General features: G+C 44.7%; 1 protein-coding gene across 2 annotated transcripts; it reads left to right on the top strand.

Moving 5' to 3' along the window:
* Positions 1–22,758, top strand: LOC119378141 (uncharacterized). Of its 2 annotated transcripts, XR_005180938.2 has the most exons (7): positions 1–146; positions 870–1,004; positions 5,874–6,020; positions 7,980–8,091; positions 9,400–9,541; positions 16,972–18,116; positions 18,367–22,758. XR_005180938.2 is itself a non-coding variant. In XM_037647376.2 (6 exons), the coding sequence occupies exons 1-6, from the start codon at positions 86–88 to the stop codon at positions 17,056–17,058; spliced, it is 684 nt and encodes a 227-aa protein (XP_037503304.1). In that variant the 5' UTR covers positions 1–85; the 3' UTR covers positions 17,059–22,758. The 2 variants fall into 2 exon arrangements, 1 of the variants encoding a protein (XP_037503304.1); XM_037647376.2 differs by having other exon boundaries at positions 16,972–22,758.
* Positions 22,759–24,829: the final 2,071 nt, after the last annotated feature.

The raw sequence follows: 24,829 nt of genomic DNA, 5'->3' as shown, positions 1-24,829 counted from the left end.
CAGTGTATTTTGTAATGTAACGCGTTGCAGGCGGCCTAAGCAGCCTAAGTGGTCACTTGACAAACTTTAGCTGCGTCGTGCCATCATGTATACGGAGTGTGGACGTATTTGTGGCTGCGTCCTGCTTTTCCTGATTTTTGGAAGCTGTGAGTAGCGAAGGCGTCGCTTCGCTCCTCGTGCCTGATTACGCTCGTGTTGTGTTGTGCTTGTGCAAGGCGCGGCCAGACCTTGTTTACTCCGTGCAACCACCAGTGAAAGTGCCCTGAAATCGAGCTGTACGGAATATGGTTTCGTCTAAAACGTTCGTCAGTCGAGAATTACCCCCTCTCATTCACTCACTCGCTCTACGAGACGAGCAGCTTGCGTGGTTTTTCTTTGTAGCTGCTTTTCGAAACTTGTGTCGTTGAGTGACAAAGATGAAAGTGTGTTTCCGCTCTCGGAATTCCAGCGCTCGTAGTTTAGTGACGTTAATCAGGTCTTCATGACATCCCACCACAAATTCAACGATTGTCGACCTTCCAGAAATACTTTCACGCAGCGGTTAAGGCGTGAGCTTCAGCTTTCTGTTCCAAGAATTTCTCGTTTTGTCATTCTCGCTAGCTTCGTGCCGCTTATGTAACTGTGTGCGCATCACTCGGGCATCTAAACGATTGCGCTTTTATGTTAGATTGCGGTGCTGTGAATCGTTTACGTCCTGCCTCGGTCATGATCTGAAACTCCTCCACCATCGGTGAGCAAATACCGCGTGTGTTTTTTTGTTTGTCGATCAGTTCGAACCATGCGGCTGACTGGCGAGCATTGTTTTGATGTCGTCGTGCGGGCATTCGCGCGCTGTTCCCGACTTCCGTATTTTCCCTTTCGTTTCGCAGGCAGCGCACAGATCGGCAGCAAATGCACATTCCTTAGCTGTCGCTTCGCCAGGCACGCTGCTTGCGATGCCAACAATATCTGCCGGTGCAAGCCGGACTACCCTGTGCAGGTGTCACCGCTCAAGTGCGCAAAAGGTACGTGACCGTGTTACTCATCTCAAACGCACTTGATCCGCAGCAACCTTACACGAATGCGGAGTGGGTATATTTCTCAGTTTCGGCAGCGAGCTGTGGTAATGATTCCCTGCAGCATCTTTTCTAAAAGGTAGTGTCTATATTGCCGGCTGCCGGTCAATGATATCGGTCGACGGGTTACCGGCAGTTCTTTCCTATTGGCCACCCGCGACCACGTGACCTCTGCGGGACGGCCCCTTTCGAGCTTTTGTTCGTGTGTCTGATCATACGCCATCGGCTGTCCGCACGTGTAATCGGTAACGGCGCTCCGCGGCGCTCTTTTTCTGGTCGCTGCCACTTGATAACACAAAAAGTGCACATTTCCTGCAGTCACAGTCAAATTGGCGATGGATTGGCGGCCTCGCGATACCGGAGATGCCAGCCTCGGGCGTCCATTGACTCCTCTAGTTGACCAGCCCGTACGCCTGCCCCGAAGGGGCAGGCGCGCGGGCTAAACAGCGCGTGGCCGCGACAGCGGCCAGTAGCGCGTGACGGAGACCCTGCCAACCGGCCATTGAGCGTCAGCGAAATGGCCGCACTCGCGAAGCGAGGGCGAAGCCACGATTAGTTTTCCGCGCCCGAAGGGCGCAGAGGGCCATCACTGAGCAACAGGAAAATAATGTACTCTCGTTTGTGGAAAACCATCGATGTCTATAGCGTTGAAACGTCTCTCGAAGCCAGGCAAAGTGCCGCAGTGACACGGGAATCATGCACAATCATGCACATGTATTGCCGGCACGACAGGCTCACCGGAAATGTGCCGGCAGATAAGTCACATGGTAATGGGCATCCAATAGGGAAAAACAGCCGGCAACTTTTTTTCCGGGATAATATGCCGGCTGCCGGCACTATAGGCGCGGCCTTTGTAAAATTTAATGGCATGAACATGAATCAATACCCCCCCAATACTGCTCTCCGTGGGGCAGGCATGGGGTTGCTGAGGGGTTAAGAACACGTACCTGCCCGCAGGCTTGCTGTGGCGTTAAGAACTACCTTCATGCAGCTGCCTTACACAATGTGTCGCAGACATGACTCGCAGTGGTGACTGCTGTCAGTGGAGCAGACACTTCTAGAGGAACAGTTCTCAGTCTTCAACAACGTGCCTACATGTAGTCACAGTTGTGTGCAGAAAATTAGAGCTTTTCTTGCACAGTGTTACACTAAAAGTGTGACAGACTAGTGTTCATATTGACTTAGTTTATTTGCTGTAAGGTTAAGTGCTGTATGACTATGTCCATTGTAATTGTAATCTTTCATAAACAAACGCAGGGGAGCCTGACCAGCAGCTCCACACTGCATTAGAAATTTAATTGTGCAGATCCAGATCGCATGGGGTAGGCATCCATGTTAACTGAACCTTCACACAAGCAATGTGTACTAAATCCCGTACAACTAGCAGCGATGCATACATTTGTGTGTGCTTTCCTCCTACACAGCATGCAACATCAAGTAATGTTTATGTTTGTCTCTCGGAAAGGAAATGTCTTTTTACCTCATGAAATTTTTCACGTCAGCGTGCAGCACCGCTCGCAAGCAGTGCCAAAGGGAAAACTCCGAACCCGGCGGATGTACAGCGTGAAGATGCCTGCAGATTGACGTTACAAGGACAAATCCAATGCATCACTTGTTGACCAGAATAATGTAGATGACAGGTGTACATACAGAGAAGTACAACCCATCTTGCTGCATTTTAAGGGATCATATTAGCTAACTACCCTCTCACAATACCAAAAGACCACTCTCACTACACGAAGGCTCTTCGTAAGCTAGAAAACTCGCAAAAAAGAAAATACAAGAGTCATGATGCCACCCTTGGAAGTTCTTACACCAACTCGCTGTAAATGCAGTAGATTTTGTCGGCATCTGCTAGGGCCTACGTAAATCACTATAGGTAACAACACATTATATCGTATTATGAGGGAGCCAGAGTCCAAATGTAGCAAGTTCCGGGACATCTCATTAGCCAATGTGGCCAAAATACGCAAAAAAAAAACTCTTGAAATCTGTTATAACGCCCTGGCATTCAGCTGCGGAGATTTTAGTGCGAAATTCAAAAAAGGAGACTTTGACCTTCAATTTCTCTTATACTAGTAACGAGCCTATGATGGTGAATGCAATGACAATAACATTCTCAAAGGTTACTTTGTTAGTCTAAACTGATTTATTGTTTCACTTCAGTGTCGCTTTCACGATTGTCCATTAATTGACCATTAATGGGCATGCACCCAGTGACCGACACTGTAAGGCTAAATAAATTAGAGATCAAGTAAATAAAATAATGCATTGAATCTAATTTACTATTCTAATGAGAGCGAAGCGTGATTTAGAGTTTCCTATAAGCCAACCCTATGCGTCTCATTCTTCCTTGTAGCTTTCCCTTTTTTCTTTTCTTTCACACAAAAAAAATGGGTATGCTGGCTTGCATTACTTTGTTGATTTGTATAAACCTTCTGGCTGCACCACCTGACAGAGAATTTGAGCCATTGGGATAGCAACACAGCGTGCAGCCATGGCAAATCAGTTTTGCTGAAATATGTGTAGTGAAAAAAAGTTTAATCCAAGAGATAAGCATCTTGCATCTCAAGGTAACATTACACCACAAAGGTACTCCGTCTGTGTTGCTTGGAAATTAGCAGTCAAAATATTGCTGATCTGCATACTGAACTTTGGAGGATAGCAAGTTGCAGTGTGAGGGCAACCTAATTGACAGCTTCAACTGCGAAAATCTGCAAACTGAAAGAAATTTCGCCTCAGACAAAAGAAAAGCTTATCTTCTTGACAGCAGCACAACCCTAGTCATAAAAAAGCTAAAATTCAGTCAGTTGAAAGACATGTGCGGTATGCTGCATTAGCAGTGCACGCACACTGTAGCGGCAGTCAGCACTGTCTCTGTAAACAAAATGAAATCACTTTGTCCCGCAATTGTTTCATCCCTGAAACGAGTACATTTTAGCTGCCAGCTCATGCTAGCATAATTGCTGTCTCATCTGTCACGCTGCTTTTGTACACCTATCCTGGCAGTCTCCCAAATTTTCCCCCATACTTCTCTGATGGCCTATGCATGGGTACGTGAACCAAAAGCATGAAAGGATGCCTTAGTTTTCATAGGCTTATGAGAAGTGAGATCATATGGAAGTCCTGCGTCATGCTAGGCTTCCACGGGCTCTTTAAATTTTGCTCTTGCTGTGCAGTGAGTCACACAGCAAGTTGCAATAGTACCCCGTGCTTTCTGTCTGTTGCCATTGGCATTTCTTGCCAAGTTTCCTCTAACTATTGGCAGCTTGCCATAATCATTGCTAGTCATTGATGGAGGTAGGTTAGCACGGCCGCTTCACTCTGTCGTTGTACTTGTTCATATTTTTAACTCTCAGTGATAACCACATATAAGTACATTGCCTGAATAATTGTGGTTAGGTAATGCTTACAAGCTTAGTAATGGCATGTTTAAGTTAACAGAACCGTAAAGGTTGTTAGTAATCCCATTGTGGCCACTAAAGGGAGATTTAGCTGGCATGTGCGTGTTTTTGGTCTCATCATTTTAGTGGGATGACTTCAATGCAAACACGAACAGCAGCGTTAGTGTAAATATACAGTGACGATACACTTTGCTGTATGACATTTTTTTTGTGAGGAAAGTGTAGTTAGTGTTAGAATGTTGACATTGTTGTGGAAACCATTGCATCAGCAGGTAAAGGTACACTGTAGCAAGATGTGACTGAAGACTTGTTCAGCTTGGTCGAGCTTGGTTTAGCTTCGCTTTCAACGACCTCGTGCGGAGAACCATCGAGCTCTGAGTCAAATATCCTACCAATAACTTTCCTGGTTAATTTTTTTTTTTTTTGGTGGTCGCCTGAGCAGTTGATGCTGTCTAATAAGTAATCTTGACAGCCCACCTGAAACACATTAAGCACTTAGTCTTTTCAAAGGCTATTTTTCCTCTCTGCTACCGTCCATTCTGTCTGCCCCTTTGTTGGTGGATGACACTGAGCAGGTGATATTGCTTAATTTTGTCCAAGGTTGAAAAGTTATTCATTTTGGCAGACACAAACTCTGTTTCATAGCACGACAATATCCTTCGTAGTATTCCTAATGTTGCATGAATATCCGTACCATGTTTATTACACCTGAACTAGACTGTGCAGACATGTGCTTCACTTCTAAACATTTCGAAAAGGCAACAGCCATAAAGCTCTGACTGTCGGCAAAACCAGCAAGGTCAAATGTGGTTTCTCTTCTCATGGTCATTGTTGCAATGGCTACTGCGGAGCAGCAGAGGCTGGGAAAAGCTGGCCATAACTGCTGGTCATTAAGAGTAACAGACTGGATTGCAAGACTACACAAGCTTGTGATAGGTTCACACAGGTAGTTAGGTGAACAAATGAGATTAAGTTTGAGGGAAAGCATGGCCGCATTTAATTGACGAAGCATGGGAGAGGTCCTTGCCCTGCAGTGGGCGTTGGCAAGCTGACGATGATGATCCATGGCTAGCTTGCAATTTACTTGTACGAGAAGGATTGAATTCCGTGCTCTCGTAATAGAATAACTGCTAAGATTCGTTGAAGCTCTCTTCTGAAATTATAGGGAATATGGTGATGGGGGTGGTATAAAGAATCTACAAAAGATATTAGTTCCAAGCACTCTCAGGAAAAGCCACATCATTAAATTTACTCGTATGGATGAAATGTAAAGTTGCGAAGCACTTCCCTGGAGTGGCCTTCCCTCTCTACATGAATACATGTGCCAGTATTTGCGTAGTTGCCCACTGCAAGTGTTGTTTTTGTACAAAGCACACCGAATGTGCGATGGCTTCACATCTGTTTCCTCTTTCAGCACGACGAAATCTGGAGGTGTGCACTGACAGCAAAGAATGCACCGTTACAGATGCAAATATGTACTGCTCTCAAACGTCATCGCAGAGTCGTTGCGAGTGCCATATTGATTTCACCTATAACGAAGAGTCAAGATCCTGTGAACCTTGTAAGTGACATGAGGTTTACTCGGCTCTGTCAACAAAAACAAGGTTTATCAGTTGTGTAGTAGAATTCACTGTGTAGTATATGGGATGGTGACCACAAGCAGACATCATTGACATGTTGGAGTGCATTTGGAGCATGCATACGTCACAGCCATTAAGATGAGCAGACATCTCCAGTTTTAGATGAGTACAAAAACATTATTCAATGTAGTACTGTGGAACACGCCTAGGATACTGTGACATGTCATTGTGGGCGTCGGATTTCTATGGGTTCCTAGGTGGCGTAAGGAAGACAACCAAACACTTTGGAGACTAGGAAGAGACTGCCTGACCCTTATTTTATTTTTCGAAGCTGCCCTAGCGTGCGCGAGCTCGGCGCCGATCTTCTTCGTTTTCTTCGCGCCAAGGCGCGAGGCACGCACCGAGTGTCGTCTGCTATCACTCGTGACATGCTCAACTTTTAAAGCTAGTTGTCCTGACTAAATATAATGCCAAATAAATAATGAGACAGTAAAACAGAAAATAGGTCAGACATAGCGAAACTGACCTAAAGAACAGTCCTACTTGCAGCTATTTAAAAAAAAGGTGAGGTTTCACACACACAGAAGTAAATACAAGCACTAGCAATAATTTGCACTGCATGGAACACATGTACGGTCTAGTTCGAAGCATGAGGTTGGTCCATCTGAGCAATGGGGCTCAAATAGGGTCTTAATTTTTCAACTTGCACAATGTCACTTCCCATGTTATCCGCGAGTTCGATCACGTAATTCGTGGGAGACAGTCTGTTCACTATCTTGTGAGGCCCAGTGTACGATGTGGTCCATTTCACACCGTATGGTGGAGCCTTGAGGAGCACCAGTTGTCCTCTCTCAAATGCAGTGTCCTTGTGGATCTTGTCGAAGTGCACTTACTGTTTTTCTTGAGCCAGTCAGATGTACACGGTTGTGAGCTTTCTGACTTTTTGCAGTCGTTCACGCACTACCGCGAAATAGCTGGATTCTTCTTCGAGCTCTTCAAGCTCTTGGCGGCTGTACTCAACATCTAGTGGCAGCACTAGATCCCTGTTGTACATCAAAAAGAATGGAGTTTGGCAAACCGTGTCTTGGTACCCGGTGTTGTAGCAGAATGTAACATATGGGAGAACATACATATTTCATTACATTATGTGTGTTCGTACATGCGTTTGTATGTGTGCATGTATACACATGCAAAAGGTAATGTTTCAGGGGGTGGAGTTGAATCCACCCAACTGGCTGCGCCAGAGCAGTAATACATAACTATGCAGCTGAAAGGTGGTCTGTACGCAACCTTTCCCACGTAGATGCAAAGAAACTGCTAAACCTAAGACCTTTGATGACACTAGCATGTCAGTTGGGTCTTTTGTTGCATCAGTGTTGCTAACACATGTTTCTAGTGGCCACATTTCTTCTAATAGAGGCTGTATGCTATTTGTCACAGGAGAATGCTCTTATCTCATTCAGATCTGTGGAGCACAAACGGGCAATAACTAGTTCCTAGTAAGGCATTACCACTAACTACTGACTTTTTGTTAACTTCTACTTGTACTTCTACTGTACGTTACTTTTTCATTCGCACAACTTGTAGCTCTTCTTTTTCCTTTGTGCCTTGTCTTGTCTTGTATGTAACTCGCACCTTCCACCTCTCTTCTTAATTTTAAGCGAAATAAAAGTTTGTGTGTGTGTGCTTTTAGTTACTGTGCTTAGCGTAATGAAAAAATAATTACTTTACTTGCTCACCTGTAACTGTGACTTTGTTACTTTGTTGAAGCTTGTAGTAACTGTAATGCTGTTACTTATTGCTGGTAATGTGCCCATGACTGGCTGAGCATTGTTCATGTGGACTTGAATGTACTCCTGCTTCAAAATTCGCATGTCTGAACAACTATTCACGTCTCGACTCTGACATGAGATATTTGCACCTTATTTTTTGCCTTCCAGTGAAGCTTCCTCCCGTGGCACCAGACATTCTTTTGCCCATGGCTGTGGGTGTTTCAGTAGCACTGTCCAGCATGCTCTGCTGCTTCCTTGCCCTGTGGCGACTTTGTAAACGGTCAGTTTTTGCTCTTCAACTGGAATGTGCACAAGCAAAATATTCTAGTGAATATATGTATGTACCTGCATGCACACGTTATTGTTCAGTTACTGTTTTATCGGCAAATATGGATTACATCATATGCCAGTGTAGCAAGCTCTGGGAATCTTAAAAGCCTAAAATAGCATGAAACGTACTAGACTGCATGAAGGACGTTGGAGACATATCCGCTTCTGTTGTCTTTGTCTTTGTAGCTGTCTCATATGCTCCATGCTATTTTAACCTCTTAATATGTACCAACTAGCACATTCTTCCGTGCCTTTGAAGTTATAAAAAACTTTTAGCTGCACCCTTGTGGGCTCAATAAGCGAAAATGCATAGAAACCCATGGTGCCACAATGGTGTATCAATACTGTAGTTTTGTTGTGAAATCTTTTTCTAATTGAAGTTATGAATTAGGTTGCCATAATAAGCCTCTTATTGCAAAATAACAAAGTGGTCATTGAATCAACAATGCCACCAGGTTGTTAGAAGAATGCATGCCTTGTAGAAATACCGAAGATGATTCTGCAGCATCGGCATGCATGTCTGTGAAATGTTTACAATAGTGTGCCGTGAGCAATTCATAAAAAGAAATATTAGTAGCAAGGACGTATTTTATTGCATCTAAATGAAGTGCGAATGTACGCTGCTATGTCTTGCCGAAAAGTAATGCAGCCTTACTGCTGCTTAGGGCAGTGAAACGAATACAATTGAAGCTAGAGAATGTGCATGAATTCAACGAAATGCAACTAAAGCTTTAGTCATGGGTTACAGAAAAAAAAAACAATAAAAAAATATATTTTGACAGTGTCACTGCAAGCGCTTGGTGGCAGGTTACCAAAGCATCTGTTCCCATTGTGTTCACAATGTAACAGCAACGAAACAGTACTGATTCTCGCAGTTTTAAAATTTTGAAGGCCATTGGTTCAATGACACTTTGCAAGTGCCAAAGGTGCCATATCCTTGATAACCATGGAGACTGTGAGCAGCGTTGGAAAAGCGAGCTTCGTCCACCAACACCACTTCAGTAGCTGTATACCCGTCCAATTAGAAATTGGCACAAGTATGCCGACAAAGGCTGTAAAGTTGTGTTCTAGAACAGTGACACCTGTAGTATTGTCTCTGTACTTGTAGCTGTCTCTTATGTCTCGCTTCATTTTAACTTCTTAACCCCATTTCACCCTTCAGTTGTGTGTGTCGTATGCCAGACACGTAACTTTTCAAAATGCAGATCACATTGGAAGTGTTGTTTGTTTTTTTATCTATCTCGCTTCTCACACGCAGGGCCAACAATAACTTCCTGAGCAGTTTACAAACCAGTGGCAGTGTAAATTCAAGAGCGACACGGGAGCACACGCCTGTCCGGACGCAGGACTCGTGGAGTTCCGATACGTTGCCTTCATACGAAGCAGCAGTGTCGCTAAAGGTAGGTGAACAATGCCAACTCGGTAACAGCATTATCGCCTAAGCAACCTTGAGAGGAATGTGTCATCGAGATAATCAAGAGTTTGAAGCAGGGTAGCACAAATGCATACGAACAAGAAAGGCAAGACGAGTGCCTCCTCCTCAACATTGCCCTTGCCACACTGTGATCTCACAACTGTGATCGTTAGATGAGACCAGGAAGTAAGATAAGACAGGAGAGCGGACTCCGCCACTACACAATGCATTCGCTCGGGGCAAACTGCACAGCGCAGGTGCAGTGGTCTTAACTCGTTCCTTTGCTCTCTCCCTCCGCTCTTCTTCAAGCTTTCACACATACTTTCTCTCTTCTCTTGCGCTACCCACAACACGTTGCGCCATCCGACGAGGCACATAGAAAGCATTCAACAACCTGCTCTCACAAGCGCATGTGCTAACTGACAGTGGCAGGGAGTGGCAAGTAGACGACAAAACAGGTAGGCAAGCAGATGCAGGAACGCAACAAAGCGTGACTGTGCACCATTGCTATACCAACGACAGAGAGAAGCCCTGCCCGCGATAAGGCCCAAGGACTGGCGTCTCTCCTCTACAGCTTTTCTTCATTCGCAGCGCCATCTGGTGAACATGCTGTGAAGCAGGCACCAGCGTTGCAGAATGTGTCCCTTGCAGATGAGCGGAGTCAGTGCTTTTGTCTGATATTACTCAGTGGATGAGACTGACCCCTCATCCTTCATTACCCATCTCTGTTTTTCTGATCAGCTCTCACAATGAAATTCTCCCGACTTCCTTTGTATGCTGTGATTCTATAGTTCGTCACTATCTTTGACTGAACAAGACACTTTCTCCAGCGGAATGTACCTAGTAGTGTGACTGAACACCCTGCATAAAGAAATGCAAAGTGGTTTGCGACTCAGTTTCATACATACCACTGGGCTGAGTGTTACAAGATGTACGTTCAGACAAAACAATCCTTAAGGGGAGACCCTGCTTTAGATACATACAGTAATCCCTCGTTAACTCGAAACCGTCAAATCCGGGGAAAATTTCTAGCTAAGCGGTATTTCGAGTTAAGCAAAATGCCAAAAATGTTTGCCCAGGTCACTGTAAAAGAAAAGCCAGTGCTGCCAGGAAAAGCTCCACTGCACGAGACAGCTACCGTAGTAAAGGCACAAGAATTCAAAGGGAAAAAAAAAATTTATTACCGAGGACCAAAAAACTGCATGATGCTTGCCTGTTTCCTGTTCGCGTTCGAGAAAGGTGTTCTCCAGTTGCTCAACACATCGCATGAGCCGTTGGTCGCCACCGCTGCATTTGTTCATTTGTTGCGGGTGGAGCAAGCGCAGTACGTTACGTGTTTCTGTCGTAGGCACTTCTCGAGGCTCTTCCTCGTCTGCATGGTCATCTGCGTCGTTCATGGCCATCTCAACGATATCGGCGTCCGACAGCATTCCGGCAGAGTCATTCAGTTCTCTTTATGGTCACGAAACTGCACCGTCACGCTATGGGCGAGCTTCATACGCTGCTCGAAAATGCCGCAACGCGGCGCCGCTGCGCCAGAGAGGCGATCGTCTGCGCCGTCCGCGTATTGAAATACTCGCGCAGTGCGGGACAAGCTGCTGGATATCATATCTTCAAGTTAGAGGAAACGCTGTCGCAGGACTAGGATGCCTAACAGATGTTGCGTGCCGGGGTGCCGTTCCAACTACAAGGGAAGCAAAAAGGTGTCGTTGTTTTGTTTACCGTTAGACAAGCAGCAGCGCAAGAAATGGAAGCGGGCCATACCGCTGCAAGAAAGTGGTGATAATTAACTTTGTGTCGAAGTATACACGTGTGTGTGCGAACCATTTCGACGCCTCGGACATTATCACTGCGTATGATTTTAACATCAACGGCGACTCCGTGTCGCAGAAACGCGACAAACCAACGCTGAAGGCTGACACCGTTCCAAGGATTTTTGAAGGACTTCCTTCGTATCTCACAAAGCGCAAACCTCGATCTCGCTCATCTACAGTGCGACCACCATGCAAACGACCACGTGAGTCAGCCTGTGAAGAGGTCCGAGCGTTGCCGACGCCCTGTTTAGACCGCACCGTAGTGCGTGTCGTGCGGAAACGCCTGGCAAGAAAGGGACCAACGGGGAGTGTAACTGCGCGCCGATCACCTGCTAAGTGCTGCACTGCTCGGCCCTGTCGGCTAGACGAAAACAAGTCATATCGGTTGTACGCCAGAGTGAAAGCGAAGCACTATTACAACGAATAGAAGCTGTTATGAGAGTCAAGTGCAACTCTCGCCGGCGCACGCAGCGAGCGAGCGAGCGCGCTCACCCATGTTTCTTCCCTATCGAGCTTCCGGACCCAAACAAGTGCAAGCCTTCGAGCCCGGACGCCACGGATAACTCGCTTCAATGTGCTGAATGAGGAAGAACTACGAAGAACACTGCCAGCGTTAACAAAAGTAAGCTGTTCGTCAGCGTTTGTATTCCCGCAGAGTTACCTGCTACAACTACGAAGCGATACGAAGTAGGCTTCGCTACGTCGTCGGCACCAAGCCGGCCAGCGGCCGGTGTGAGTGCGTTGCCGGTGCAGGTGAAAGAAACGTTGCGTAGAATATGCTTCACAGAGAATAATGCCATCTGGAATAAAGTACAGGTCAAACTGTGTCTTTCTCTACATGAACTGTTCGCAAACATCTAGCGTGAACGCGATACGAATAAACTTGCAGCCGGCGGCGTACAGCGAGCGACTTACGAGCATGGTGAAACAGCTGTGCCTGCAGGTGCCAAAAGTCACAGAAGTCCCCTGCTACGGCGTTCGTAATTATATATCTTGGTATTCTGTCGTTAATCCCCGAATTTTTGTATTTTTTCTGCTGATACCACCGCGAGCTGCATGTTTTAATTGAGCTGGTTTTTTTCCTCCCGGGTGCTCATTTTAAAACAGAAAACGCGTTCAGAAATGTATTTATGCATGCTGAGTGCTAGAAGTAAAAGCGTGAAAGCAAAGCGACCGTTGCAGAAGTTTAGAAAGCTTAAACACCGAGGCTTCCCACACACAACCCCAGCGATAGCAGCGTTCGCATCGCCTCTCAAGCACAGCTGCGCTTCTGGCGGCGGCCGCTGGCTCCATATGAAACTGACGCGGCAGTTTCGTGACCATAAGAAGCATTGAATGACTCTGATTCCGGTAACGGGGAGGTCCGCCTCGTAGAGCACATACTCAAAGGCAGTCTCGCCGTCTTCAGTATTGCTCACGCAGCCAGTTGCCTTGCGTACTTCATTGCACAGCTCATCAGCCGCTGCATTTTGCGCCAATGTCTTCTTCGATCGATTCCGGGGCGCGAGAAAACCCTGCATGTACGAAGCAGTTAGCAGTCAGTGCTGCTTCGACGTCCAGGAATTTGGACGCTCGAATGCGCTTCCGTTTGCTTGAGCTCAAAACTTTGCTCGAAGCCTTCCAAAACCTTTTGTTTGTTCTTAAGCACTGTCGAGAGGGTTGACAAAGGGATGCCGAATTCTTTGGCGATGCACGACTTGCTTCGACCTGCTTTTTCGACTTCCTTGATTAGCGCGACTTTTCTCTCCAACGTCAGAGATTTGCACTGCTTTGGGCGGGACATCTTGGTTGATATTCGGAAGCGTCCGTCGCACAGACCACTCACTACTCAGCAAAATCGAACTCAAGATGCGTCGTGCACAGATCGCGGGGAAAACAAAGAATATCAGCTCGCACATGCAAGGGCTAGGTTGCGTACTGACGGGCGCACGCTGCACACGCCGCCCACTGCGCATAAGTCGCGCGCGGGTGCGCACACGTGATCACTCCCACAGTTGCTTGACAAGGCTGATAGGAAACAGTTGCGTCTGCGGGAATTTCAAATTCGCCCTTCATGACCGCGTTCGGTACGTATAGTAAGAGCTAAGTATTCGCACGGAGCCCTCGTTTCCTGTTGGAAGTGGACTTTGCCTTCTGCCCTCCCGGTCAAGATTTCAAAATATCCGCTGTTCCCTCCGGAAAACGTTTCGAGATAGGAGGGGGCAAATATACATAGCACCTATGGGAGGTTAATGCACGGCGAAAAAAAGTTTCAACTTAACCGAGATTTCAAGATGTGCGAGTTCGAGTTAACGAGGGTTTACTGTATTTATTTATTGTCACGTAGATTTTTGTGGAACTTTCACAGCTTATGTAGTATTTTTATGTCCTGATTTCAAATATGCAATTATTTTTTAGTACCATTTGCAGTTTTCAAGATATCAATCATTTCATGTGCCTTGTTAGGAGCAAGATTTATTTCTAGACTGCAAGAATTTTAAAGCAAATCAGCACATCACAATAATCTGGAATGAATACTGTGTGTAGTAAAACAAGAATACATGTTCTAGGACTATTTGAACAAAAGTTATGGTACAGCATAGACTGCTTATAACGTAAGTCGCCGGAGTCGCGAATATGCGCACTATAAGCGATACCATTCTATAACCAAAACAACATTTTTGAAAGGTTGCACGTGTACAAAACATGACCAACAGGCAGGTGCGCGATTCAGACTATCGAGGCATGCGACTGGGACGTAAGTTTGCATCTGCTTACATTTGAAAATGTTGAACGGTTAGCGTCCGCGGACCTGTGGTGCCGACGTAACGAACGCGGGAAGTCACCACGGTAACACAATGCGCATGCGCGATGTCGAAAACGGTGGCGACCACAAACCACCACTTGAGTGTTTCACACGCACGGCCGCGTTTTCGTTAAAGATGTTAGTCACTCCTTCTAAATGCAACAACTGCAAAATGTTTCATTCACTCGGCACCAAATCGCAACTTCTGTAGTTCGCGGCCGCCGACATGGCAGCTAGCACTTGTTAGGCCTAGCGTGCGCATTGCAACTTGGCATGCCATTGCGAGAAGCTTGCCCTAGACAACACGGAGATCGGGCGTAGAAGAGATCGCACTCGCAAGCTAAACCAAGGGCATCACGCGTGAAATGGGAACTTTCGGTTTGCGGTCAGGAGAACAGTCGCAGCAACTATCCTGAAAAAGTCTTTCAAGCTTGTAAGTCCGCCTGTTGGTGGCAAAGGCAAAAGCTCAATTGCGTCTCAAAGCATTGTTACTTGCGGGGAAATCAAGGTTGCACGCGCGATATCTGCGCTCTACCGACGAAGCAACTATCTTCCCAACGGAGACAAACAGTGGTAACGCGCTCTTGATGCGGACGCGGGCGCCCGTACTTAGCGGAGCGCGCATGTCAAGCGGCCGAAGTAAAGTGGGCAAAGGCTTCTTCGGCGGCCACGCAACCGCTCCCCCTCCTCACACCACGCACCCGCGCCGGGCTGCTGCCTCCCACAGCCATCCCCTTTTTTTTCTCCCCCCGCTCCTTGTTCGTTCATTTCGCGTCCCCTTCTCCTTTGTAACGCCGTCGCCGCTCTCTCCCCCGCCGGCGCATCTCCGCTGAGAAGCACACTCGCTCCCTTGCATCTCTAAGAACGTCCCAGCAGCCGCATTATAACCGGTCTTTCATCTCGGGGGACTGCACAATAAGCGGTATGCGTATACATAGAGTTCTATGGAAGGGTAAACGGGAGTCAGAAAAAACTGCATTATAGCCGGTACTGTACTGTAAGCGGTTACGTTATAAGTGGTCTGAGCTGTTGAACTTGTGTGAGCAAAATTTCAGCTTGAAATCAACTCGCTCGCAAGTGTTCAATTACCGTAACTTTTGTTTAATTGGTTTAAAACATTAAACAATTCTTGTTTTACTGCATACAGTACACATTCTGTCTTATTGCGATAGGCTGATTTGCTTTATAACTCTCGCAGTTTAGATATAAATCTTGCTCCTAACCATTCAAAAACTACTCATTATTTTAAAGACTACATATTGTATTAGATCAATATAATTGCATGTTTCAAATCAGCACATAAAAGTTGCTTAAAAATCTACTCAAAAACAGAAAACATCTTTCTGAAGTTCAACAATTCTTGACGATATCTTCTGTGCAGCTACAGTCTGTCCATTTGAAGTTCAGCACACAATGCAACATGTTCAGTTAAATACGCTTTAAATGGGTCATGAACCATCGCTCGGGCTTGGTGAGAAAACACATCCTGCGAGTAGCAGACACTGCCACGAACAACTCAGCCGGATCTTGCAGTCGTGCACGGCAAGGAGAGTTCAGAAGCAGAGCGCGAAGCTGCCATTTTTTCAGCGTGCCCTCTTTTCATACAGAGGCTTGTGCTCGCTCTGTTCGGAGCTGCCAGAGGCTGCTGTTTGACGTTACAGAACAGATAGCATTACTGGCCAATAGCCGACATAAATCAGGAGTGGCGTTTGGATCAGGTTCGCTTCTTGCCATGGGGTGCCGCCACATCCCAGTGCCGCACTCCATAGTCTTCTGACATTACACAGTAGCCACACTAGTGCGTTCAGGAATCACAACGGGATAGAGAGATTGTGTTTCATCATGCACACTCAAGTTTATGATCTGCACTGATGTAACTTCTTTCCCCCATGCTATCCCTTCGTGTTAGCTTCCAGCGCACTTGTCAGGAAAATCCCTGTAACTCCACTAGTTCTTGATAGATTCAAGAAATTTTTGCAGCAATAGGTTCCTAAGGCAATAAACTCTGTAGGTAATTTGATGATTACTTGGAAATGTAGTTCAGGGCCCCTTTAACATGAGGCTGTTTTCTCAGTGACCATATTCTGGTGGTTGCAGAGCGCTGAGTAGCTTGGACCTAGGTTTCGACGGATGCTGAAAAACCCCCAAGTTGGTGAAACCTAATCCCAAGTTTTAACTTAATCCCACTGTGACACCTCACAATAGCTCTTTTCCTGACTTTATATCTTTTTAAGCCCAATGAAGCGCTATATTATCAACTCAGCCATTCGGTACAATTAATTGGTCTTTCATTGATTGATGACAACATTACCTTTAAAGAAAGTTTTAATCCACCATTTGTATGTCAGCTTCTGGTGTAAGCTTCACCATTTTAAACGAAAAGTGCAACACATCATGGTTATAGTGTGACAACCATCCTCTGTAAGGATGCTGCAGCTTAAGGAGGATGGCAGGAAAAAGGAATGCGCTGATTGCTTGAAATAATGGCAGCAAAGTAAAGAAAGAAAGAAAAAAAAACGTTATTCAGTGACGTGCATACCATTCTTCACCAATGAACTGCGCGGCACTTGCATCAGATGCAGTACATGAGGGCGGTGCAAAGGCAGCATTTGCACATCCTCAAATGCAAAAAAGGAATGAGAACTTTGAAAGTGCTGGCGATGCCTTGCAAAAATTCTCGATCGTCTTAAAGCCAGTATGAACTATCGGTCTTGTTGCAGGTATTCTACTGTGTTCTACTATGTCCCGTATTGTTACCACTGTGAAATTCACTTACAGTGCCTCTATGCTTTTTCGCACCGCAATATCGGTGTACAGAGGCCATCATCGTCTCAAGAAGACCCTCCACCACCATACAGTGAAGCTGTTACACTGCAACTACCCTTGTCTGAAACAAAAGTGTGACCACGGTGCTTCTACTGACAAGTCTGGATCCTTCCCAAGCGTTGCTGTATCAAGCACAGGCCGGGCCATATTGGTCGCATGGATCTCTTCGGGCTGACATAGAATAACGAGACAACACAGAATGCTCACTGCCGGTCTAAAAGTGAATGCACCGGACAGCTGCCTGCCATGGGTGCCTCTGTGTCTTGTCAGCGGCTCGTGGAAACTTACGGCCAATCATTCCACTACTGCAAGTGGCATGGAACTTCCCAGCAATGTCATCTGCAAACGGGGAGAGAAACTTTACGATTTTAAGTGACTCGCCAGCTTTGACCTTGTTTTATGTAAATTGACAGTGAGCCGACGTTATGCACAGGCAAGGAGTGTCCAATCGTGGTATAGTATGACAGTGTAGTGGCCTTACTGAGTTGTTAATTGCATTGTACCATTGGCTGGCTGTAGCACACACTTTCCGTTTACAAGTAGCACAGTTTTTTGTTCTCCATTCGAATCAGCAAGAATGGAACAGTACAGCTTTACTGGTATATTTTGCACAGGCTCGTAGGAAGTGATGTTAACCAAGATACTATGTGAATTTTGTACAGTAGAGCTTCTCCAGGTTTGTTTCTATAGCAGCCCCTGCCTTTATGCGTGAAACTTGTGGATCGGTCAAGCCTACATGTAGCCAGCGCAATCGTCACAGTGATTGTACTGGTGTATCACTCCTGTTTTAACTTTGGACCAGGCTTCAGGATGTGGACTTTACGAAACCAGATCGAAACTGACAAGAATTTCCTTTGAAATGCAAAATTAGTAACGTAAAAACAGGCGGGTGTTCTAGGAAGGCCTTACTGGCAGCCTTTCACTTCAGGGATGCAAATTCACCATTAGCAGTGCATATGCTCGCAGTGTGGTCATGCTGTTGGAAGTTTCAGTAGTGTCAAAGCATTTAATGCCTGTTTGTTTCAAGCAAAACAAGTTATCAAACCCATTATCTCCACCGCATTTTGAAATTTATCATGCGAGACATGAAAGGAACTTGTATTGCATGTGATCAGGTAACTGAAGATTATTGAGAGGTAAGCCCCACCACGGTGGTCTAGTGGTTATGGCACTCGACTGCCGACCCGAAAGTCGCGGGATTGAATCCCGGCCGCGGTGGCTGCATTTTCGATGGAGGCGATAATGTTTGAGGCCGTGTAATTAGATTTAGGTGCACATTAAAGAACCCCAGGTGGTCGAAATTTCCAGAGCCCTCCACTAAGGTGTCCCTCATAATCATATCATGGTTTTGGGATGTTAGACCCGAGATATTATTATTATTGATAGATAAGCAAGTACAGTGGCACGAACTGTAATAAATTCGAAAAATATGCATTTGATATATTACAGTCACAGGGGATAAAAAACAGGCAAGAACTTAAGTGGCCACACAACTTAACTGCTTATCACTTTGATAAAGCGATAAGGAATCTCTGAAAAGAAAGCCTACCACATCCGGCTTGCTTATTGATATCAGACGGAAAACTAAGGGGAATGGAGAATGTCATTTCGTTTGCAGTGTTCGGAGGAACTCTGCGGTGTAAGTAAAAGAGGACAGAACATGCACCAAGTCAGTTTGCACCTGTTCACTACTTTCAAGAAAATACTGCTTTGAGCATGCAAATATCCGGCTGTCAGTCTCAGTGCCATAGGTTGGCATCAAACAAGTCTTGCTGAACTGTCTTTGTTTGTGATAGCTGAGCACACACTTATGTGGAACTGTTGTAAATGGGCTCGGCTGCGCTAGTGCACTCCAAGGTGCACTCCAAAGCACTTTACTACAGTAATGCGGGGTTTAAAAAGATAGAGCCGCAAGGCTGCAAAGGGACCATTGAAGCTTGCAAATCAGTCTGCAGTTCTCGTGTGGGAAGTTGTTATATTGGTCAGGCTTTGATCGAAATATGGCAGCATTCTGTTTCGTAAGTAAGTGTGCCACATCAGCGGGTTGAATGCAGATATACCATGTTCCTCTTTGCTTGCATGCTAAGCAAAGTCACCGCAACGGACTCATAATTGCGGAAAATGTATTTATTGTCTTTTTATTTTTTAGTGGTACTATACTAGTAGTAGCATGCGTGTGGATTTTTCATCTGAAATGTGTGTATGTGCATGTGTGTGTGTATATATGGTATACTTCTAGCAAACATTCTTGTATTGGTGATCAACTGTGCGTGAACACTAATGTGAAGAGTTATTGGTAGCTTCACTTTCCTAGGCACATTCTTAGACATTCCATTTTGCTGTCAGGCAGAACATGTGCAAAGAAGCAATCCTATTCAGCACATTTGATAAGACAGAACAGTTACATTCTACAAGCATATTCACTGAAAATTGCCTTTAAAGTAAGGGTGTGCGAATAGTGAAATGTTATCTCGAATCGAATTCGAATAGAATAGTGCCGAATAGTGGCCAAAAATGTCGAATATCGAATCGAATATCGAATACAAAGCATTTTGTTGAAAATTCAAAGAAAGAAGAACGGTAATGCTGCGCTTCATCGTCATGAGTGCTCTGGGCCCAAAAATCTTCGGCTGCCTGTTGACAGCAGCGTTTTATTTGCGCGCCGGAACGATGGGAGTTTCTGATCGAGTGGCGCGGTGCAGCAGTGGCGATCGCACAGCGTGAACAAATTTTCATATGTCAAGCCATTCAACGAGGGTTTCGCGGGCCAAATTCGGGACGTTTACAGACACGAACTTTGCAAGAAGTCCGTGTCTTCGTTTCGGAAGCGAAGTTGTGAACGGCTTGATAGTTCTCGAATGTGTTCTTTTTGTTTACGGAAATGGCATAATCTCCTTTAAAATAAACTTGTGGTCACTTTAAGCCAGGATATCGGTGCAAGTTTTAACGAAAGGTGTACTGTAAAGGTGTTAGCGTTAGTTTTAGCTACTCCACCCTAACCAAGTTGCACAGTTGGCCTTTGTCGCGTTTTAGATATTCGTCTTATCGAATTATTCGATTAGGTGTTGTTCGATTTGAATTCGAAACTTGAATATCCACACACCCCTACTTTAAAGCAGTTATAAGCCAATATATCTGCTGACAACTCCTGTGCATGCCAGCTTAATAAATGTGCAGTTACGTACGGCATGGCAGCAATCCATTGTGGGTAAAACACTATCAAAGAAGCAGCAAGAGCATCGTGGACTGTTGCTTTGCAGGCAACACACTGGATCTGTACAAAAGCAGATCTCTTGAGCCAACATACAGAGCACGTACTTCATATTCACTACCCGTTCTAGCATACATGACGAACCACATTGTAACAGTTTTTTACGTGCAGCAAGCTAAAACTAGACTAGAATTGGACTTTTTTTTTATTCGGCACTTCGAAGTAAAATTTGGTGCAAAGTATATGGATTTCTGTATAATTCGTTGCAAGGGATACTTCATAACAGTACATCTTCTTCAACAGGTGTGCTTTCTGTGAGATTCGAGTTAATATTGGCCTTTACAAGGCAGCAAGAGGTGAAAATTAGGCAGCTCAATTACAGCAAAGGCACTTTAGAATCCTCTTGAATTCTGGACGCTCTTGACGTTAGGTTTCCTCTTTGTTGCTTTCAGTTTCTATAAAGAAATAATTCAGTGCACCTCACTGTAACGGGTACTCCATACTTGCTCAAGGTGCTCCTTACCGAATTCATTAAGTAGGACTTCCAACACAGTTGTTTGCTCAAGGTACGTCGGTGCCATTCGCACGGCCTATTGGCCTCCAAAATATGCCAAGTAAGCGTCTCTCACTGACTAGCGTGCGAACGGTGTGATTTGCATACTTGCAATGACCAACGTTGCCAATTTTTAAAATTTTTATCTTGAAGATTTCACAAGCAGATTGTGCCTGCATTCGTGCCTACATTTTAGATGCCTTTTCGAGGGCTAAAAACGCACGAGAAAAAGATTTTGTAGCCTTTTTTTTAACAGACTGACAGACTGGCACTTTACACCAAACGGGTTTGTACCACGTGAATCCACGAGATTAATTGTACATGTCTTCAGCACACTATTTGCATGCTGATCGCTGTGGAGTATTTTTCAGACACACCACGCATGCGTCTTGTCGAATCGTGGAGCAGAGACCAACATTTAAGACTGACTATGTGTAACACATTACATATTTTGATCTTTTTTTTTATGGAATGGTTCTTTACACCATGTATTTTATAGAACAATGTTGCTTAGGAGTGCCTGTGCCTGTATGTACGTCACTGACAGCTTGCTGCTATAGCGATTTCTCATTGCGCTTTGAGTGTTCAATTTAAAAGGATCTAAGTAGTTTTTGCTGATAATAGTGCGTGTTGCTAGGCTTGTGCGGATATTTGAGCGCTTTGGATATTTCAGTTAATATTACAGTATTCGAATTCACTTTGACATGCATTTCAAGTTTCCGAAATTTTAAAGTATTTGAAACTAACAAATGTAAATATTTTACCGCATGTAACTGGCCTGAAAAGGTGGTTTCATTGGAGCGTGGGGTGCCAATGCCATGGCACCACCTATTCAGGGGAATGCCGCACTGCCGCAAAGCTAGGCTTCAAGGTTTAGGCGTGCATGTTACTTGGACCCCAGTTCATTTTGTTTTTTAATCTTAAAGGGGTACTGACACCATTTTTCAAAGCCGAGTTTACTCTGCCATGCAGATTTCCTGCACACAGAGACTGCTCTGAGCAAGTGTAATGCTCAGGGAGCGTGGATATTTTATTTTGACAATAAAGTCAGTTTCCGTACGGCGCAAATACAGACATCGACACTAGTGCGACGTCAGGCTCAGTACCAATTCCGGTGGCTTCATGCACCACCAGTATGGCTAGTTGTGATGATGTCAGGTACCAAAACATACAAAATGGCCTCTTGTGCATCACCAACAGAGCCACAGAGCAGTGCTGCCATAAAAACGTCGCGATATCTTGCACAAGCTTGAACAAAAAGCTAATACTGTGTGGCGACGTCAGGGTACAGTGGCGACTGAAACTAGTTTTTAAAACATGTAATTAATTTTTCAGGGCACACTCACGCATACCACTACATGCCCTTGTGGGCTTGGCCTTTCATTCAACGCAAACAAACAACTGAAATTTTTCGTGTCAGTACCCCTTTGGGTTAAGCACATTGAATTTTAAAGCTTAATTTTACTGCTTATAACTTGCATCCTACCACTACTCAAATCCCATTACTATTTGAATTCACTTCGAAACTATGCGGTACTACTTACCATTGGCTTCAACTTAGCGTTGAACCAAGTAAGTGATATTTGTACAAGCCTACATATTGCGTAAAAACAAAAGAACCGTAATGTATCTTGGGAACCAGTGACAGCATACTTTGTCACAGCAGAAACGACATCTGGCAGTTGTAAATTCTTGACTGCATTTGTGGATTTTTTTTTGTGTACATGTGTGTATTCACTACCTACTGATGAGTGGACGAGTGCCAAGCTTTCGTGCATTGAGAAGGCAGTATAGCTTGCGCTGTATACATTTCAATAATACATAGGACTGCACTGAATGTCATGTATAGTACGACTTATGGCCAATGGATTGCTGATTTGTGTAGATAAATTGCACGCGCCATGTGGATTTTTTATTATTGCGGCACCCCTTGAACAACAAGTACGCTTATTGCCGAGTATAGTATTTTTTTTTTTTGTAAATACTGCATACTTTGCCCAAAGAATAATAAAAACTTGCAACAAATTTTATGTATCTGCTCCTTATAAGAACCATTGTGAAAGTAGTACTGTTTATTGTTGTGTTCCAAGATATGTGATTAATGATGATTAAACCGTGCTTTATTACCCATATATGCCCAGTGTCCTGCATATAGGACGCTTCTTTGATGCACTCTAAGATCGCTATTTCGTTAGCCGATGAGTAGTGCTACCTACAGCACATCAAGCAGGCCTCATTGAGGCCTGCTTGATGTGCTGTAGGCAGCGCTAGTCATCAGCTACAGAAATAGCGATGTTAGAGCGCATCAAAGAAGTGTCCTACACTCAGGCCTCATTATAACAAAGTCACATCTGCCACGAAAGTAACTTCGTTATATCCGAAAATTCGTTATAAACGTTTATTTGTAACACTGTAGCTATGACAAGACTATTCTTCATTTACTTCGTTATAACCGATAATTCGTTATATCCGTGTTCGTTATATCGAGGTTTGAGTGCATATGTAGGACACTGGGCATATATGGGTTAAAACTGACAGTTCGCTCGAAGTGATATGCCATGCATGCACCTATAGTAGAACTTATGACAGCCGGACCCCTTTAAAGAGACAATTGAGTACAAGAGACACCAGTGTGCCTACACCGAAATAGGGGTTGATCAGAAAATGAGAATTTGGTACACTGCTTATTAGAGACCCCTCATATAAGGGACAAGAACTGCTTCCAGGTGCATTATAAAAGGTTTCAACAGCGAACCTCAACAGAATGAATTAAATGGTACTTACTGGTTAGGAATTAAACATCTCAAGCTGAGAGAGTTATATGTAAGAATAGATAAATAGCATGAAGAAGGCATTTCAGCAATTCGTAGGCCCTCTTGCAATTATCTTGCAATTATTGGTACACTTAACCAAATGAATCCAACAGACAATTAGGCAAGGGAAAGCATAGGGGACATGAATTGTCCTATTTCTGTAGTGTGTTAATTATGACAAATTGAAATTAGAGTAGACGACCACTTTAATTCCTTTCAATTTATGTAAATTAATACACTACAGTTAAAGAGGACAATGCTTTCCCTTGCCTTATTGTCTGTTGGGTTCATTTGTTTGTGTCTAACAAAGAAACGAGCCCCTAGAAAAGATTACTTTGTTCATTGCAACTATTAGGGCAGATAGCGGGAACGTTGCCCTCCAGTAATCGGTGCGAGGCTTAAAGGGGCACTGGAACGTCTTTTCAAGTAATCATCAAATCGGCTCACTATGAGAGTGTAATGTCTTGAGAATCTCTTGCTGCAAAGATTTTTCGAATGCGTCGAGCATTAGCAGGGTTACAGGGATTTGTTGCAGCCTCCAAGTGCCTTGTCTCCTCTTTTGTCTCGACACAGCTTTGTAGACTGTGCGTACAGATGTTCTCTGGCTACACTGGGAAGGATGACAAGAGGCCAGGAGGCTGCGTCAATGCGTAATACCCCTGTCACATTGGACGTTTTAATGTCATTCGAATGGAATGACATTCGCATCTAATGACATTATGCGGCTGCTACACAGTGATATTTAACGTCATTAGAGACGAATGACTTAAGCAATCAAATGAGTTCGAAAAACACATTCGCTGTCGAAGTCGAACCGAATGTATAGTTTCTACACCAGAGACTACTTAAAATGTGTCATTTAGTATTCTCAATTCGACACGCATTCGTGTAAACATGCTATTAATGTTGCTTTTTTAAAGGCGTCTGTGATTTTAATGAGCACAGGCGTACGGAAGGCTGTCGCAAAATGTTTTTACTCTCCACCTCAGTGGCGTCTGGCCGCCAGCACTGTCAGCCATAATGTAAACAGACGCCTGTGTGCATGTGTATCTGCAGCGATGGAATGAACTCCACGAGCGCACTGGACCGAGGTGGAGATGTTTACTCTCATAAGGCTATGAGAAGAAGCGTTTCGTTGAAAGCTGTTTTCCCGCATGGACGCGTGTGAGACCGCGTTTTGAAAGCAAACAAACGCGGAATACTCTTAGTTTCCGTCAAATCTCTTCTGGCTTATGCGCGTTCCTTGCAACGCTAAGTACAAAGCAACTAAAT

The sequence above is a fragment of the Rhipicephalus sanguineus genome, unplaced genomic scaffold (genome assembly GCF_013339695.2).
Source record: "Rhipicephalus sanguineus isolate Rsan-2018 unplaced genomic scaffold, BIME_Rsan_1.4 Seq701, whole genome shotgun sequence".
NCBI lineage: Eukaryota > Metazoa > Arthropoda > Arachnida > Ixodida > Ixodidae > Rhipicephalus > Rhipicephalus sanguineus.
Note: the sequence above shows the minus strand (reverse complement) of the source record. Positions and strands in the feature narration are given on the sequence as shown.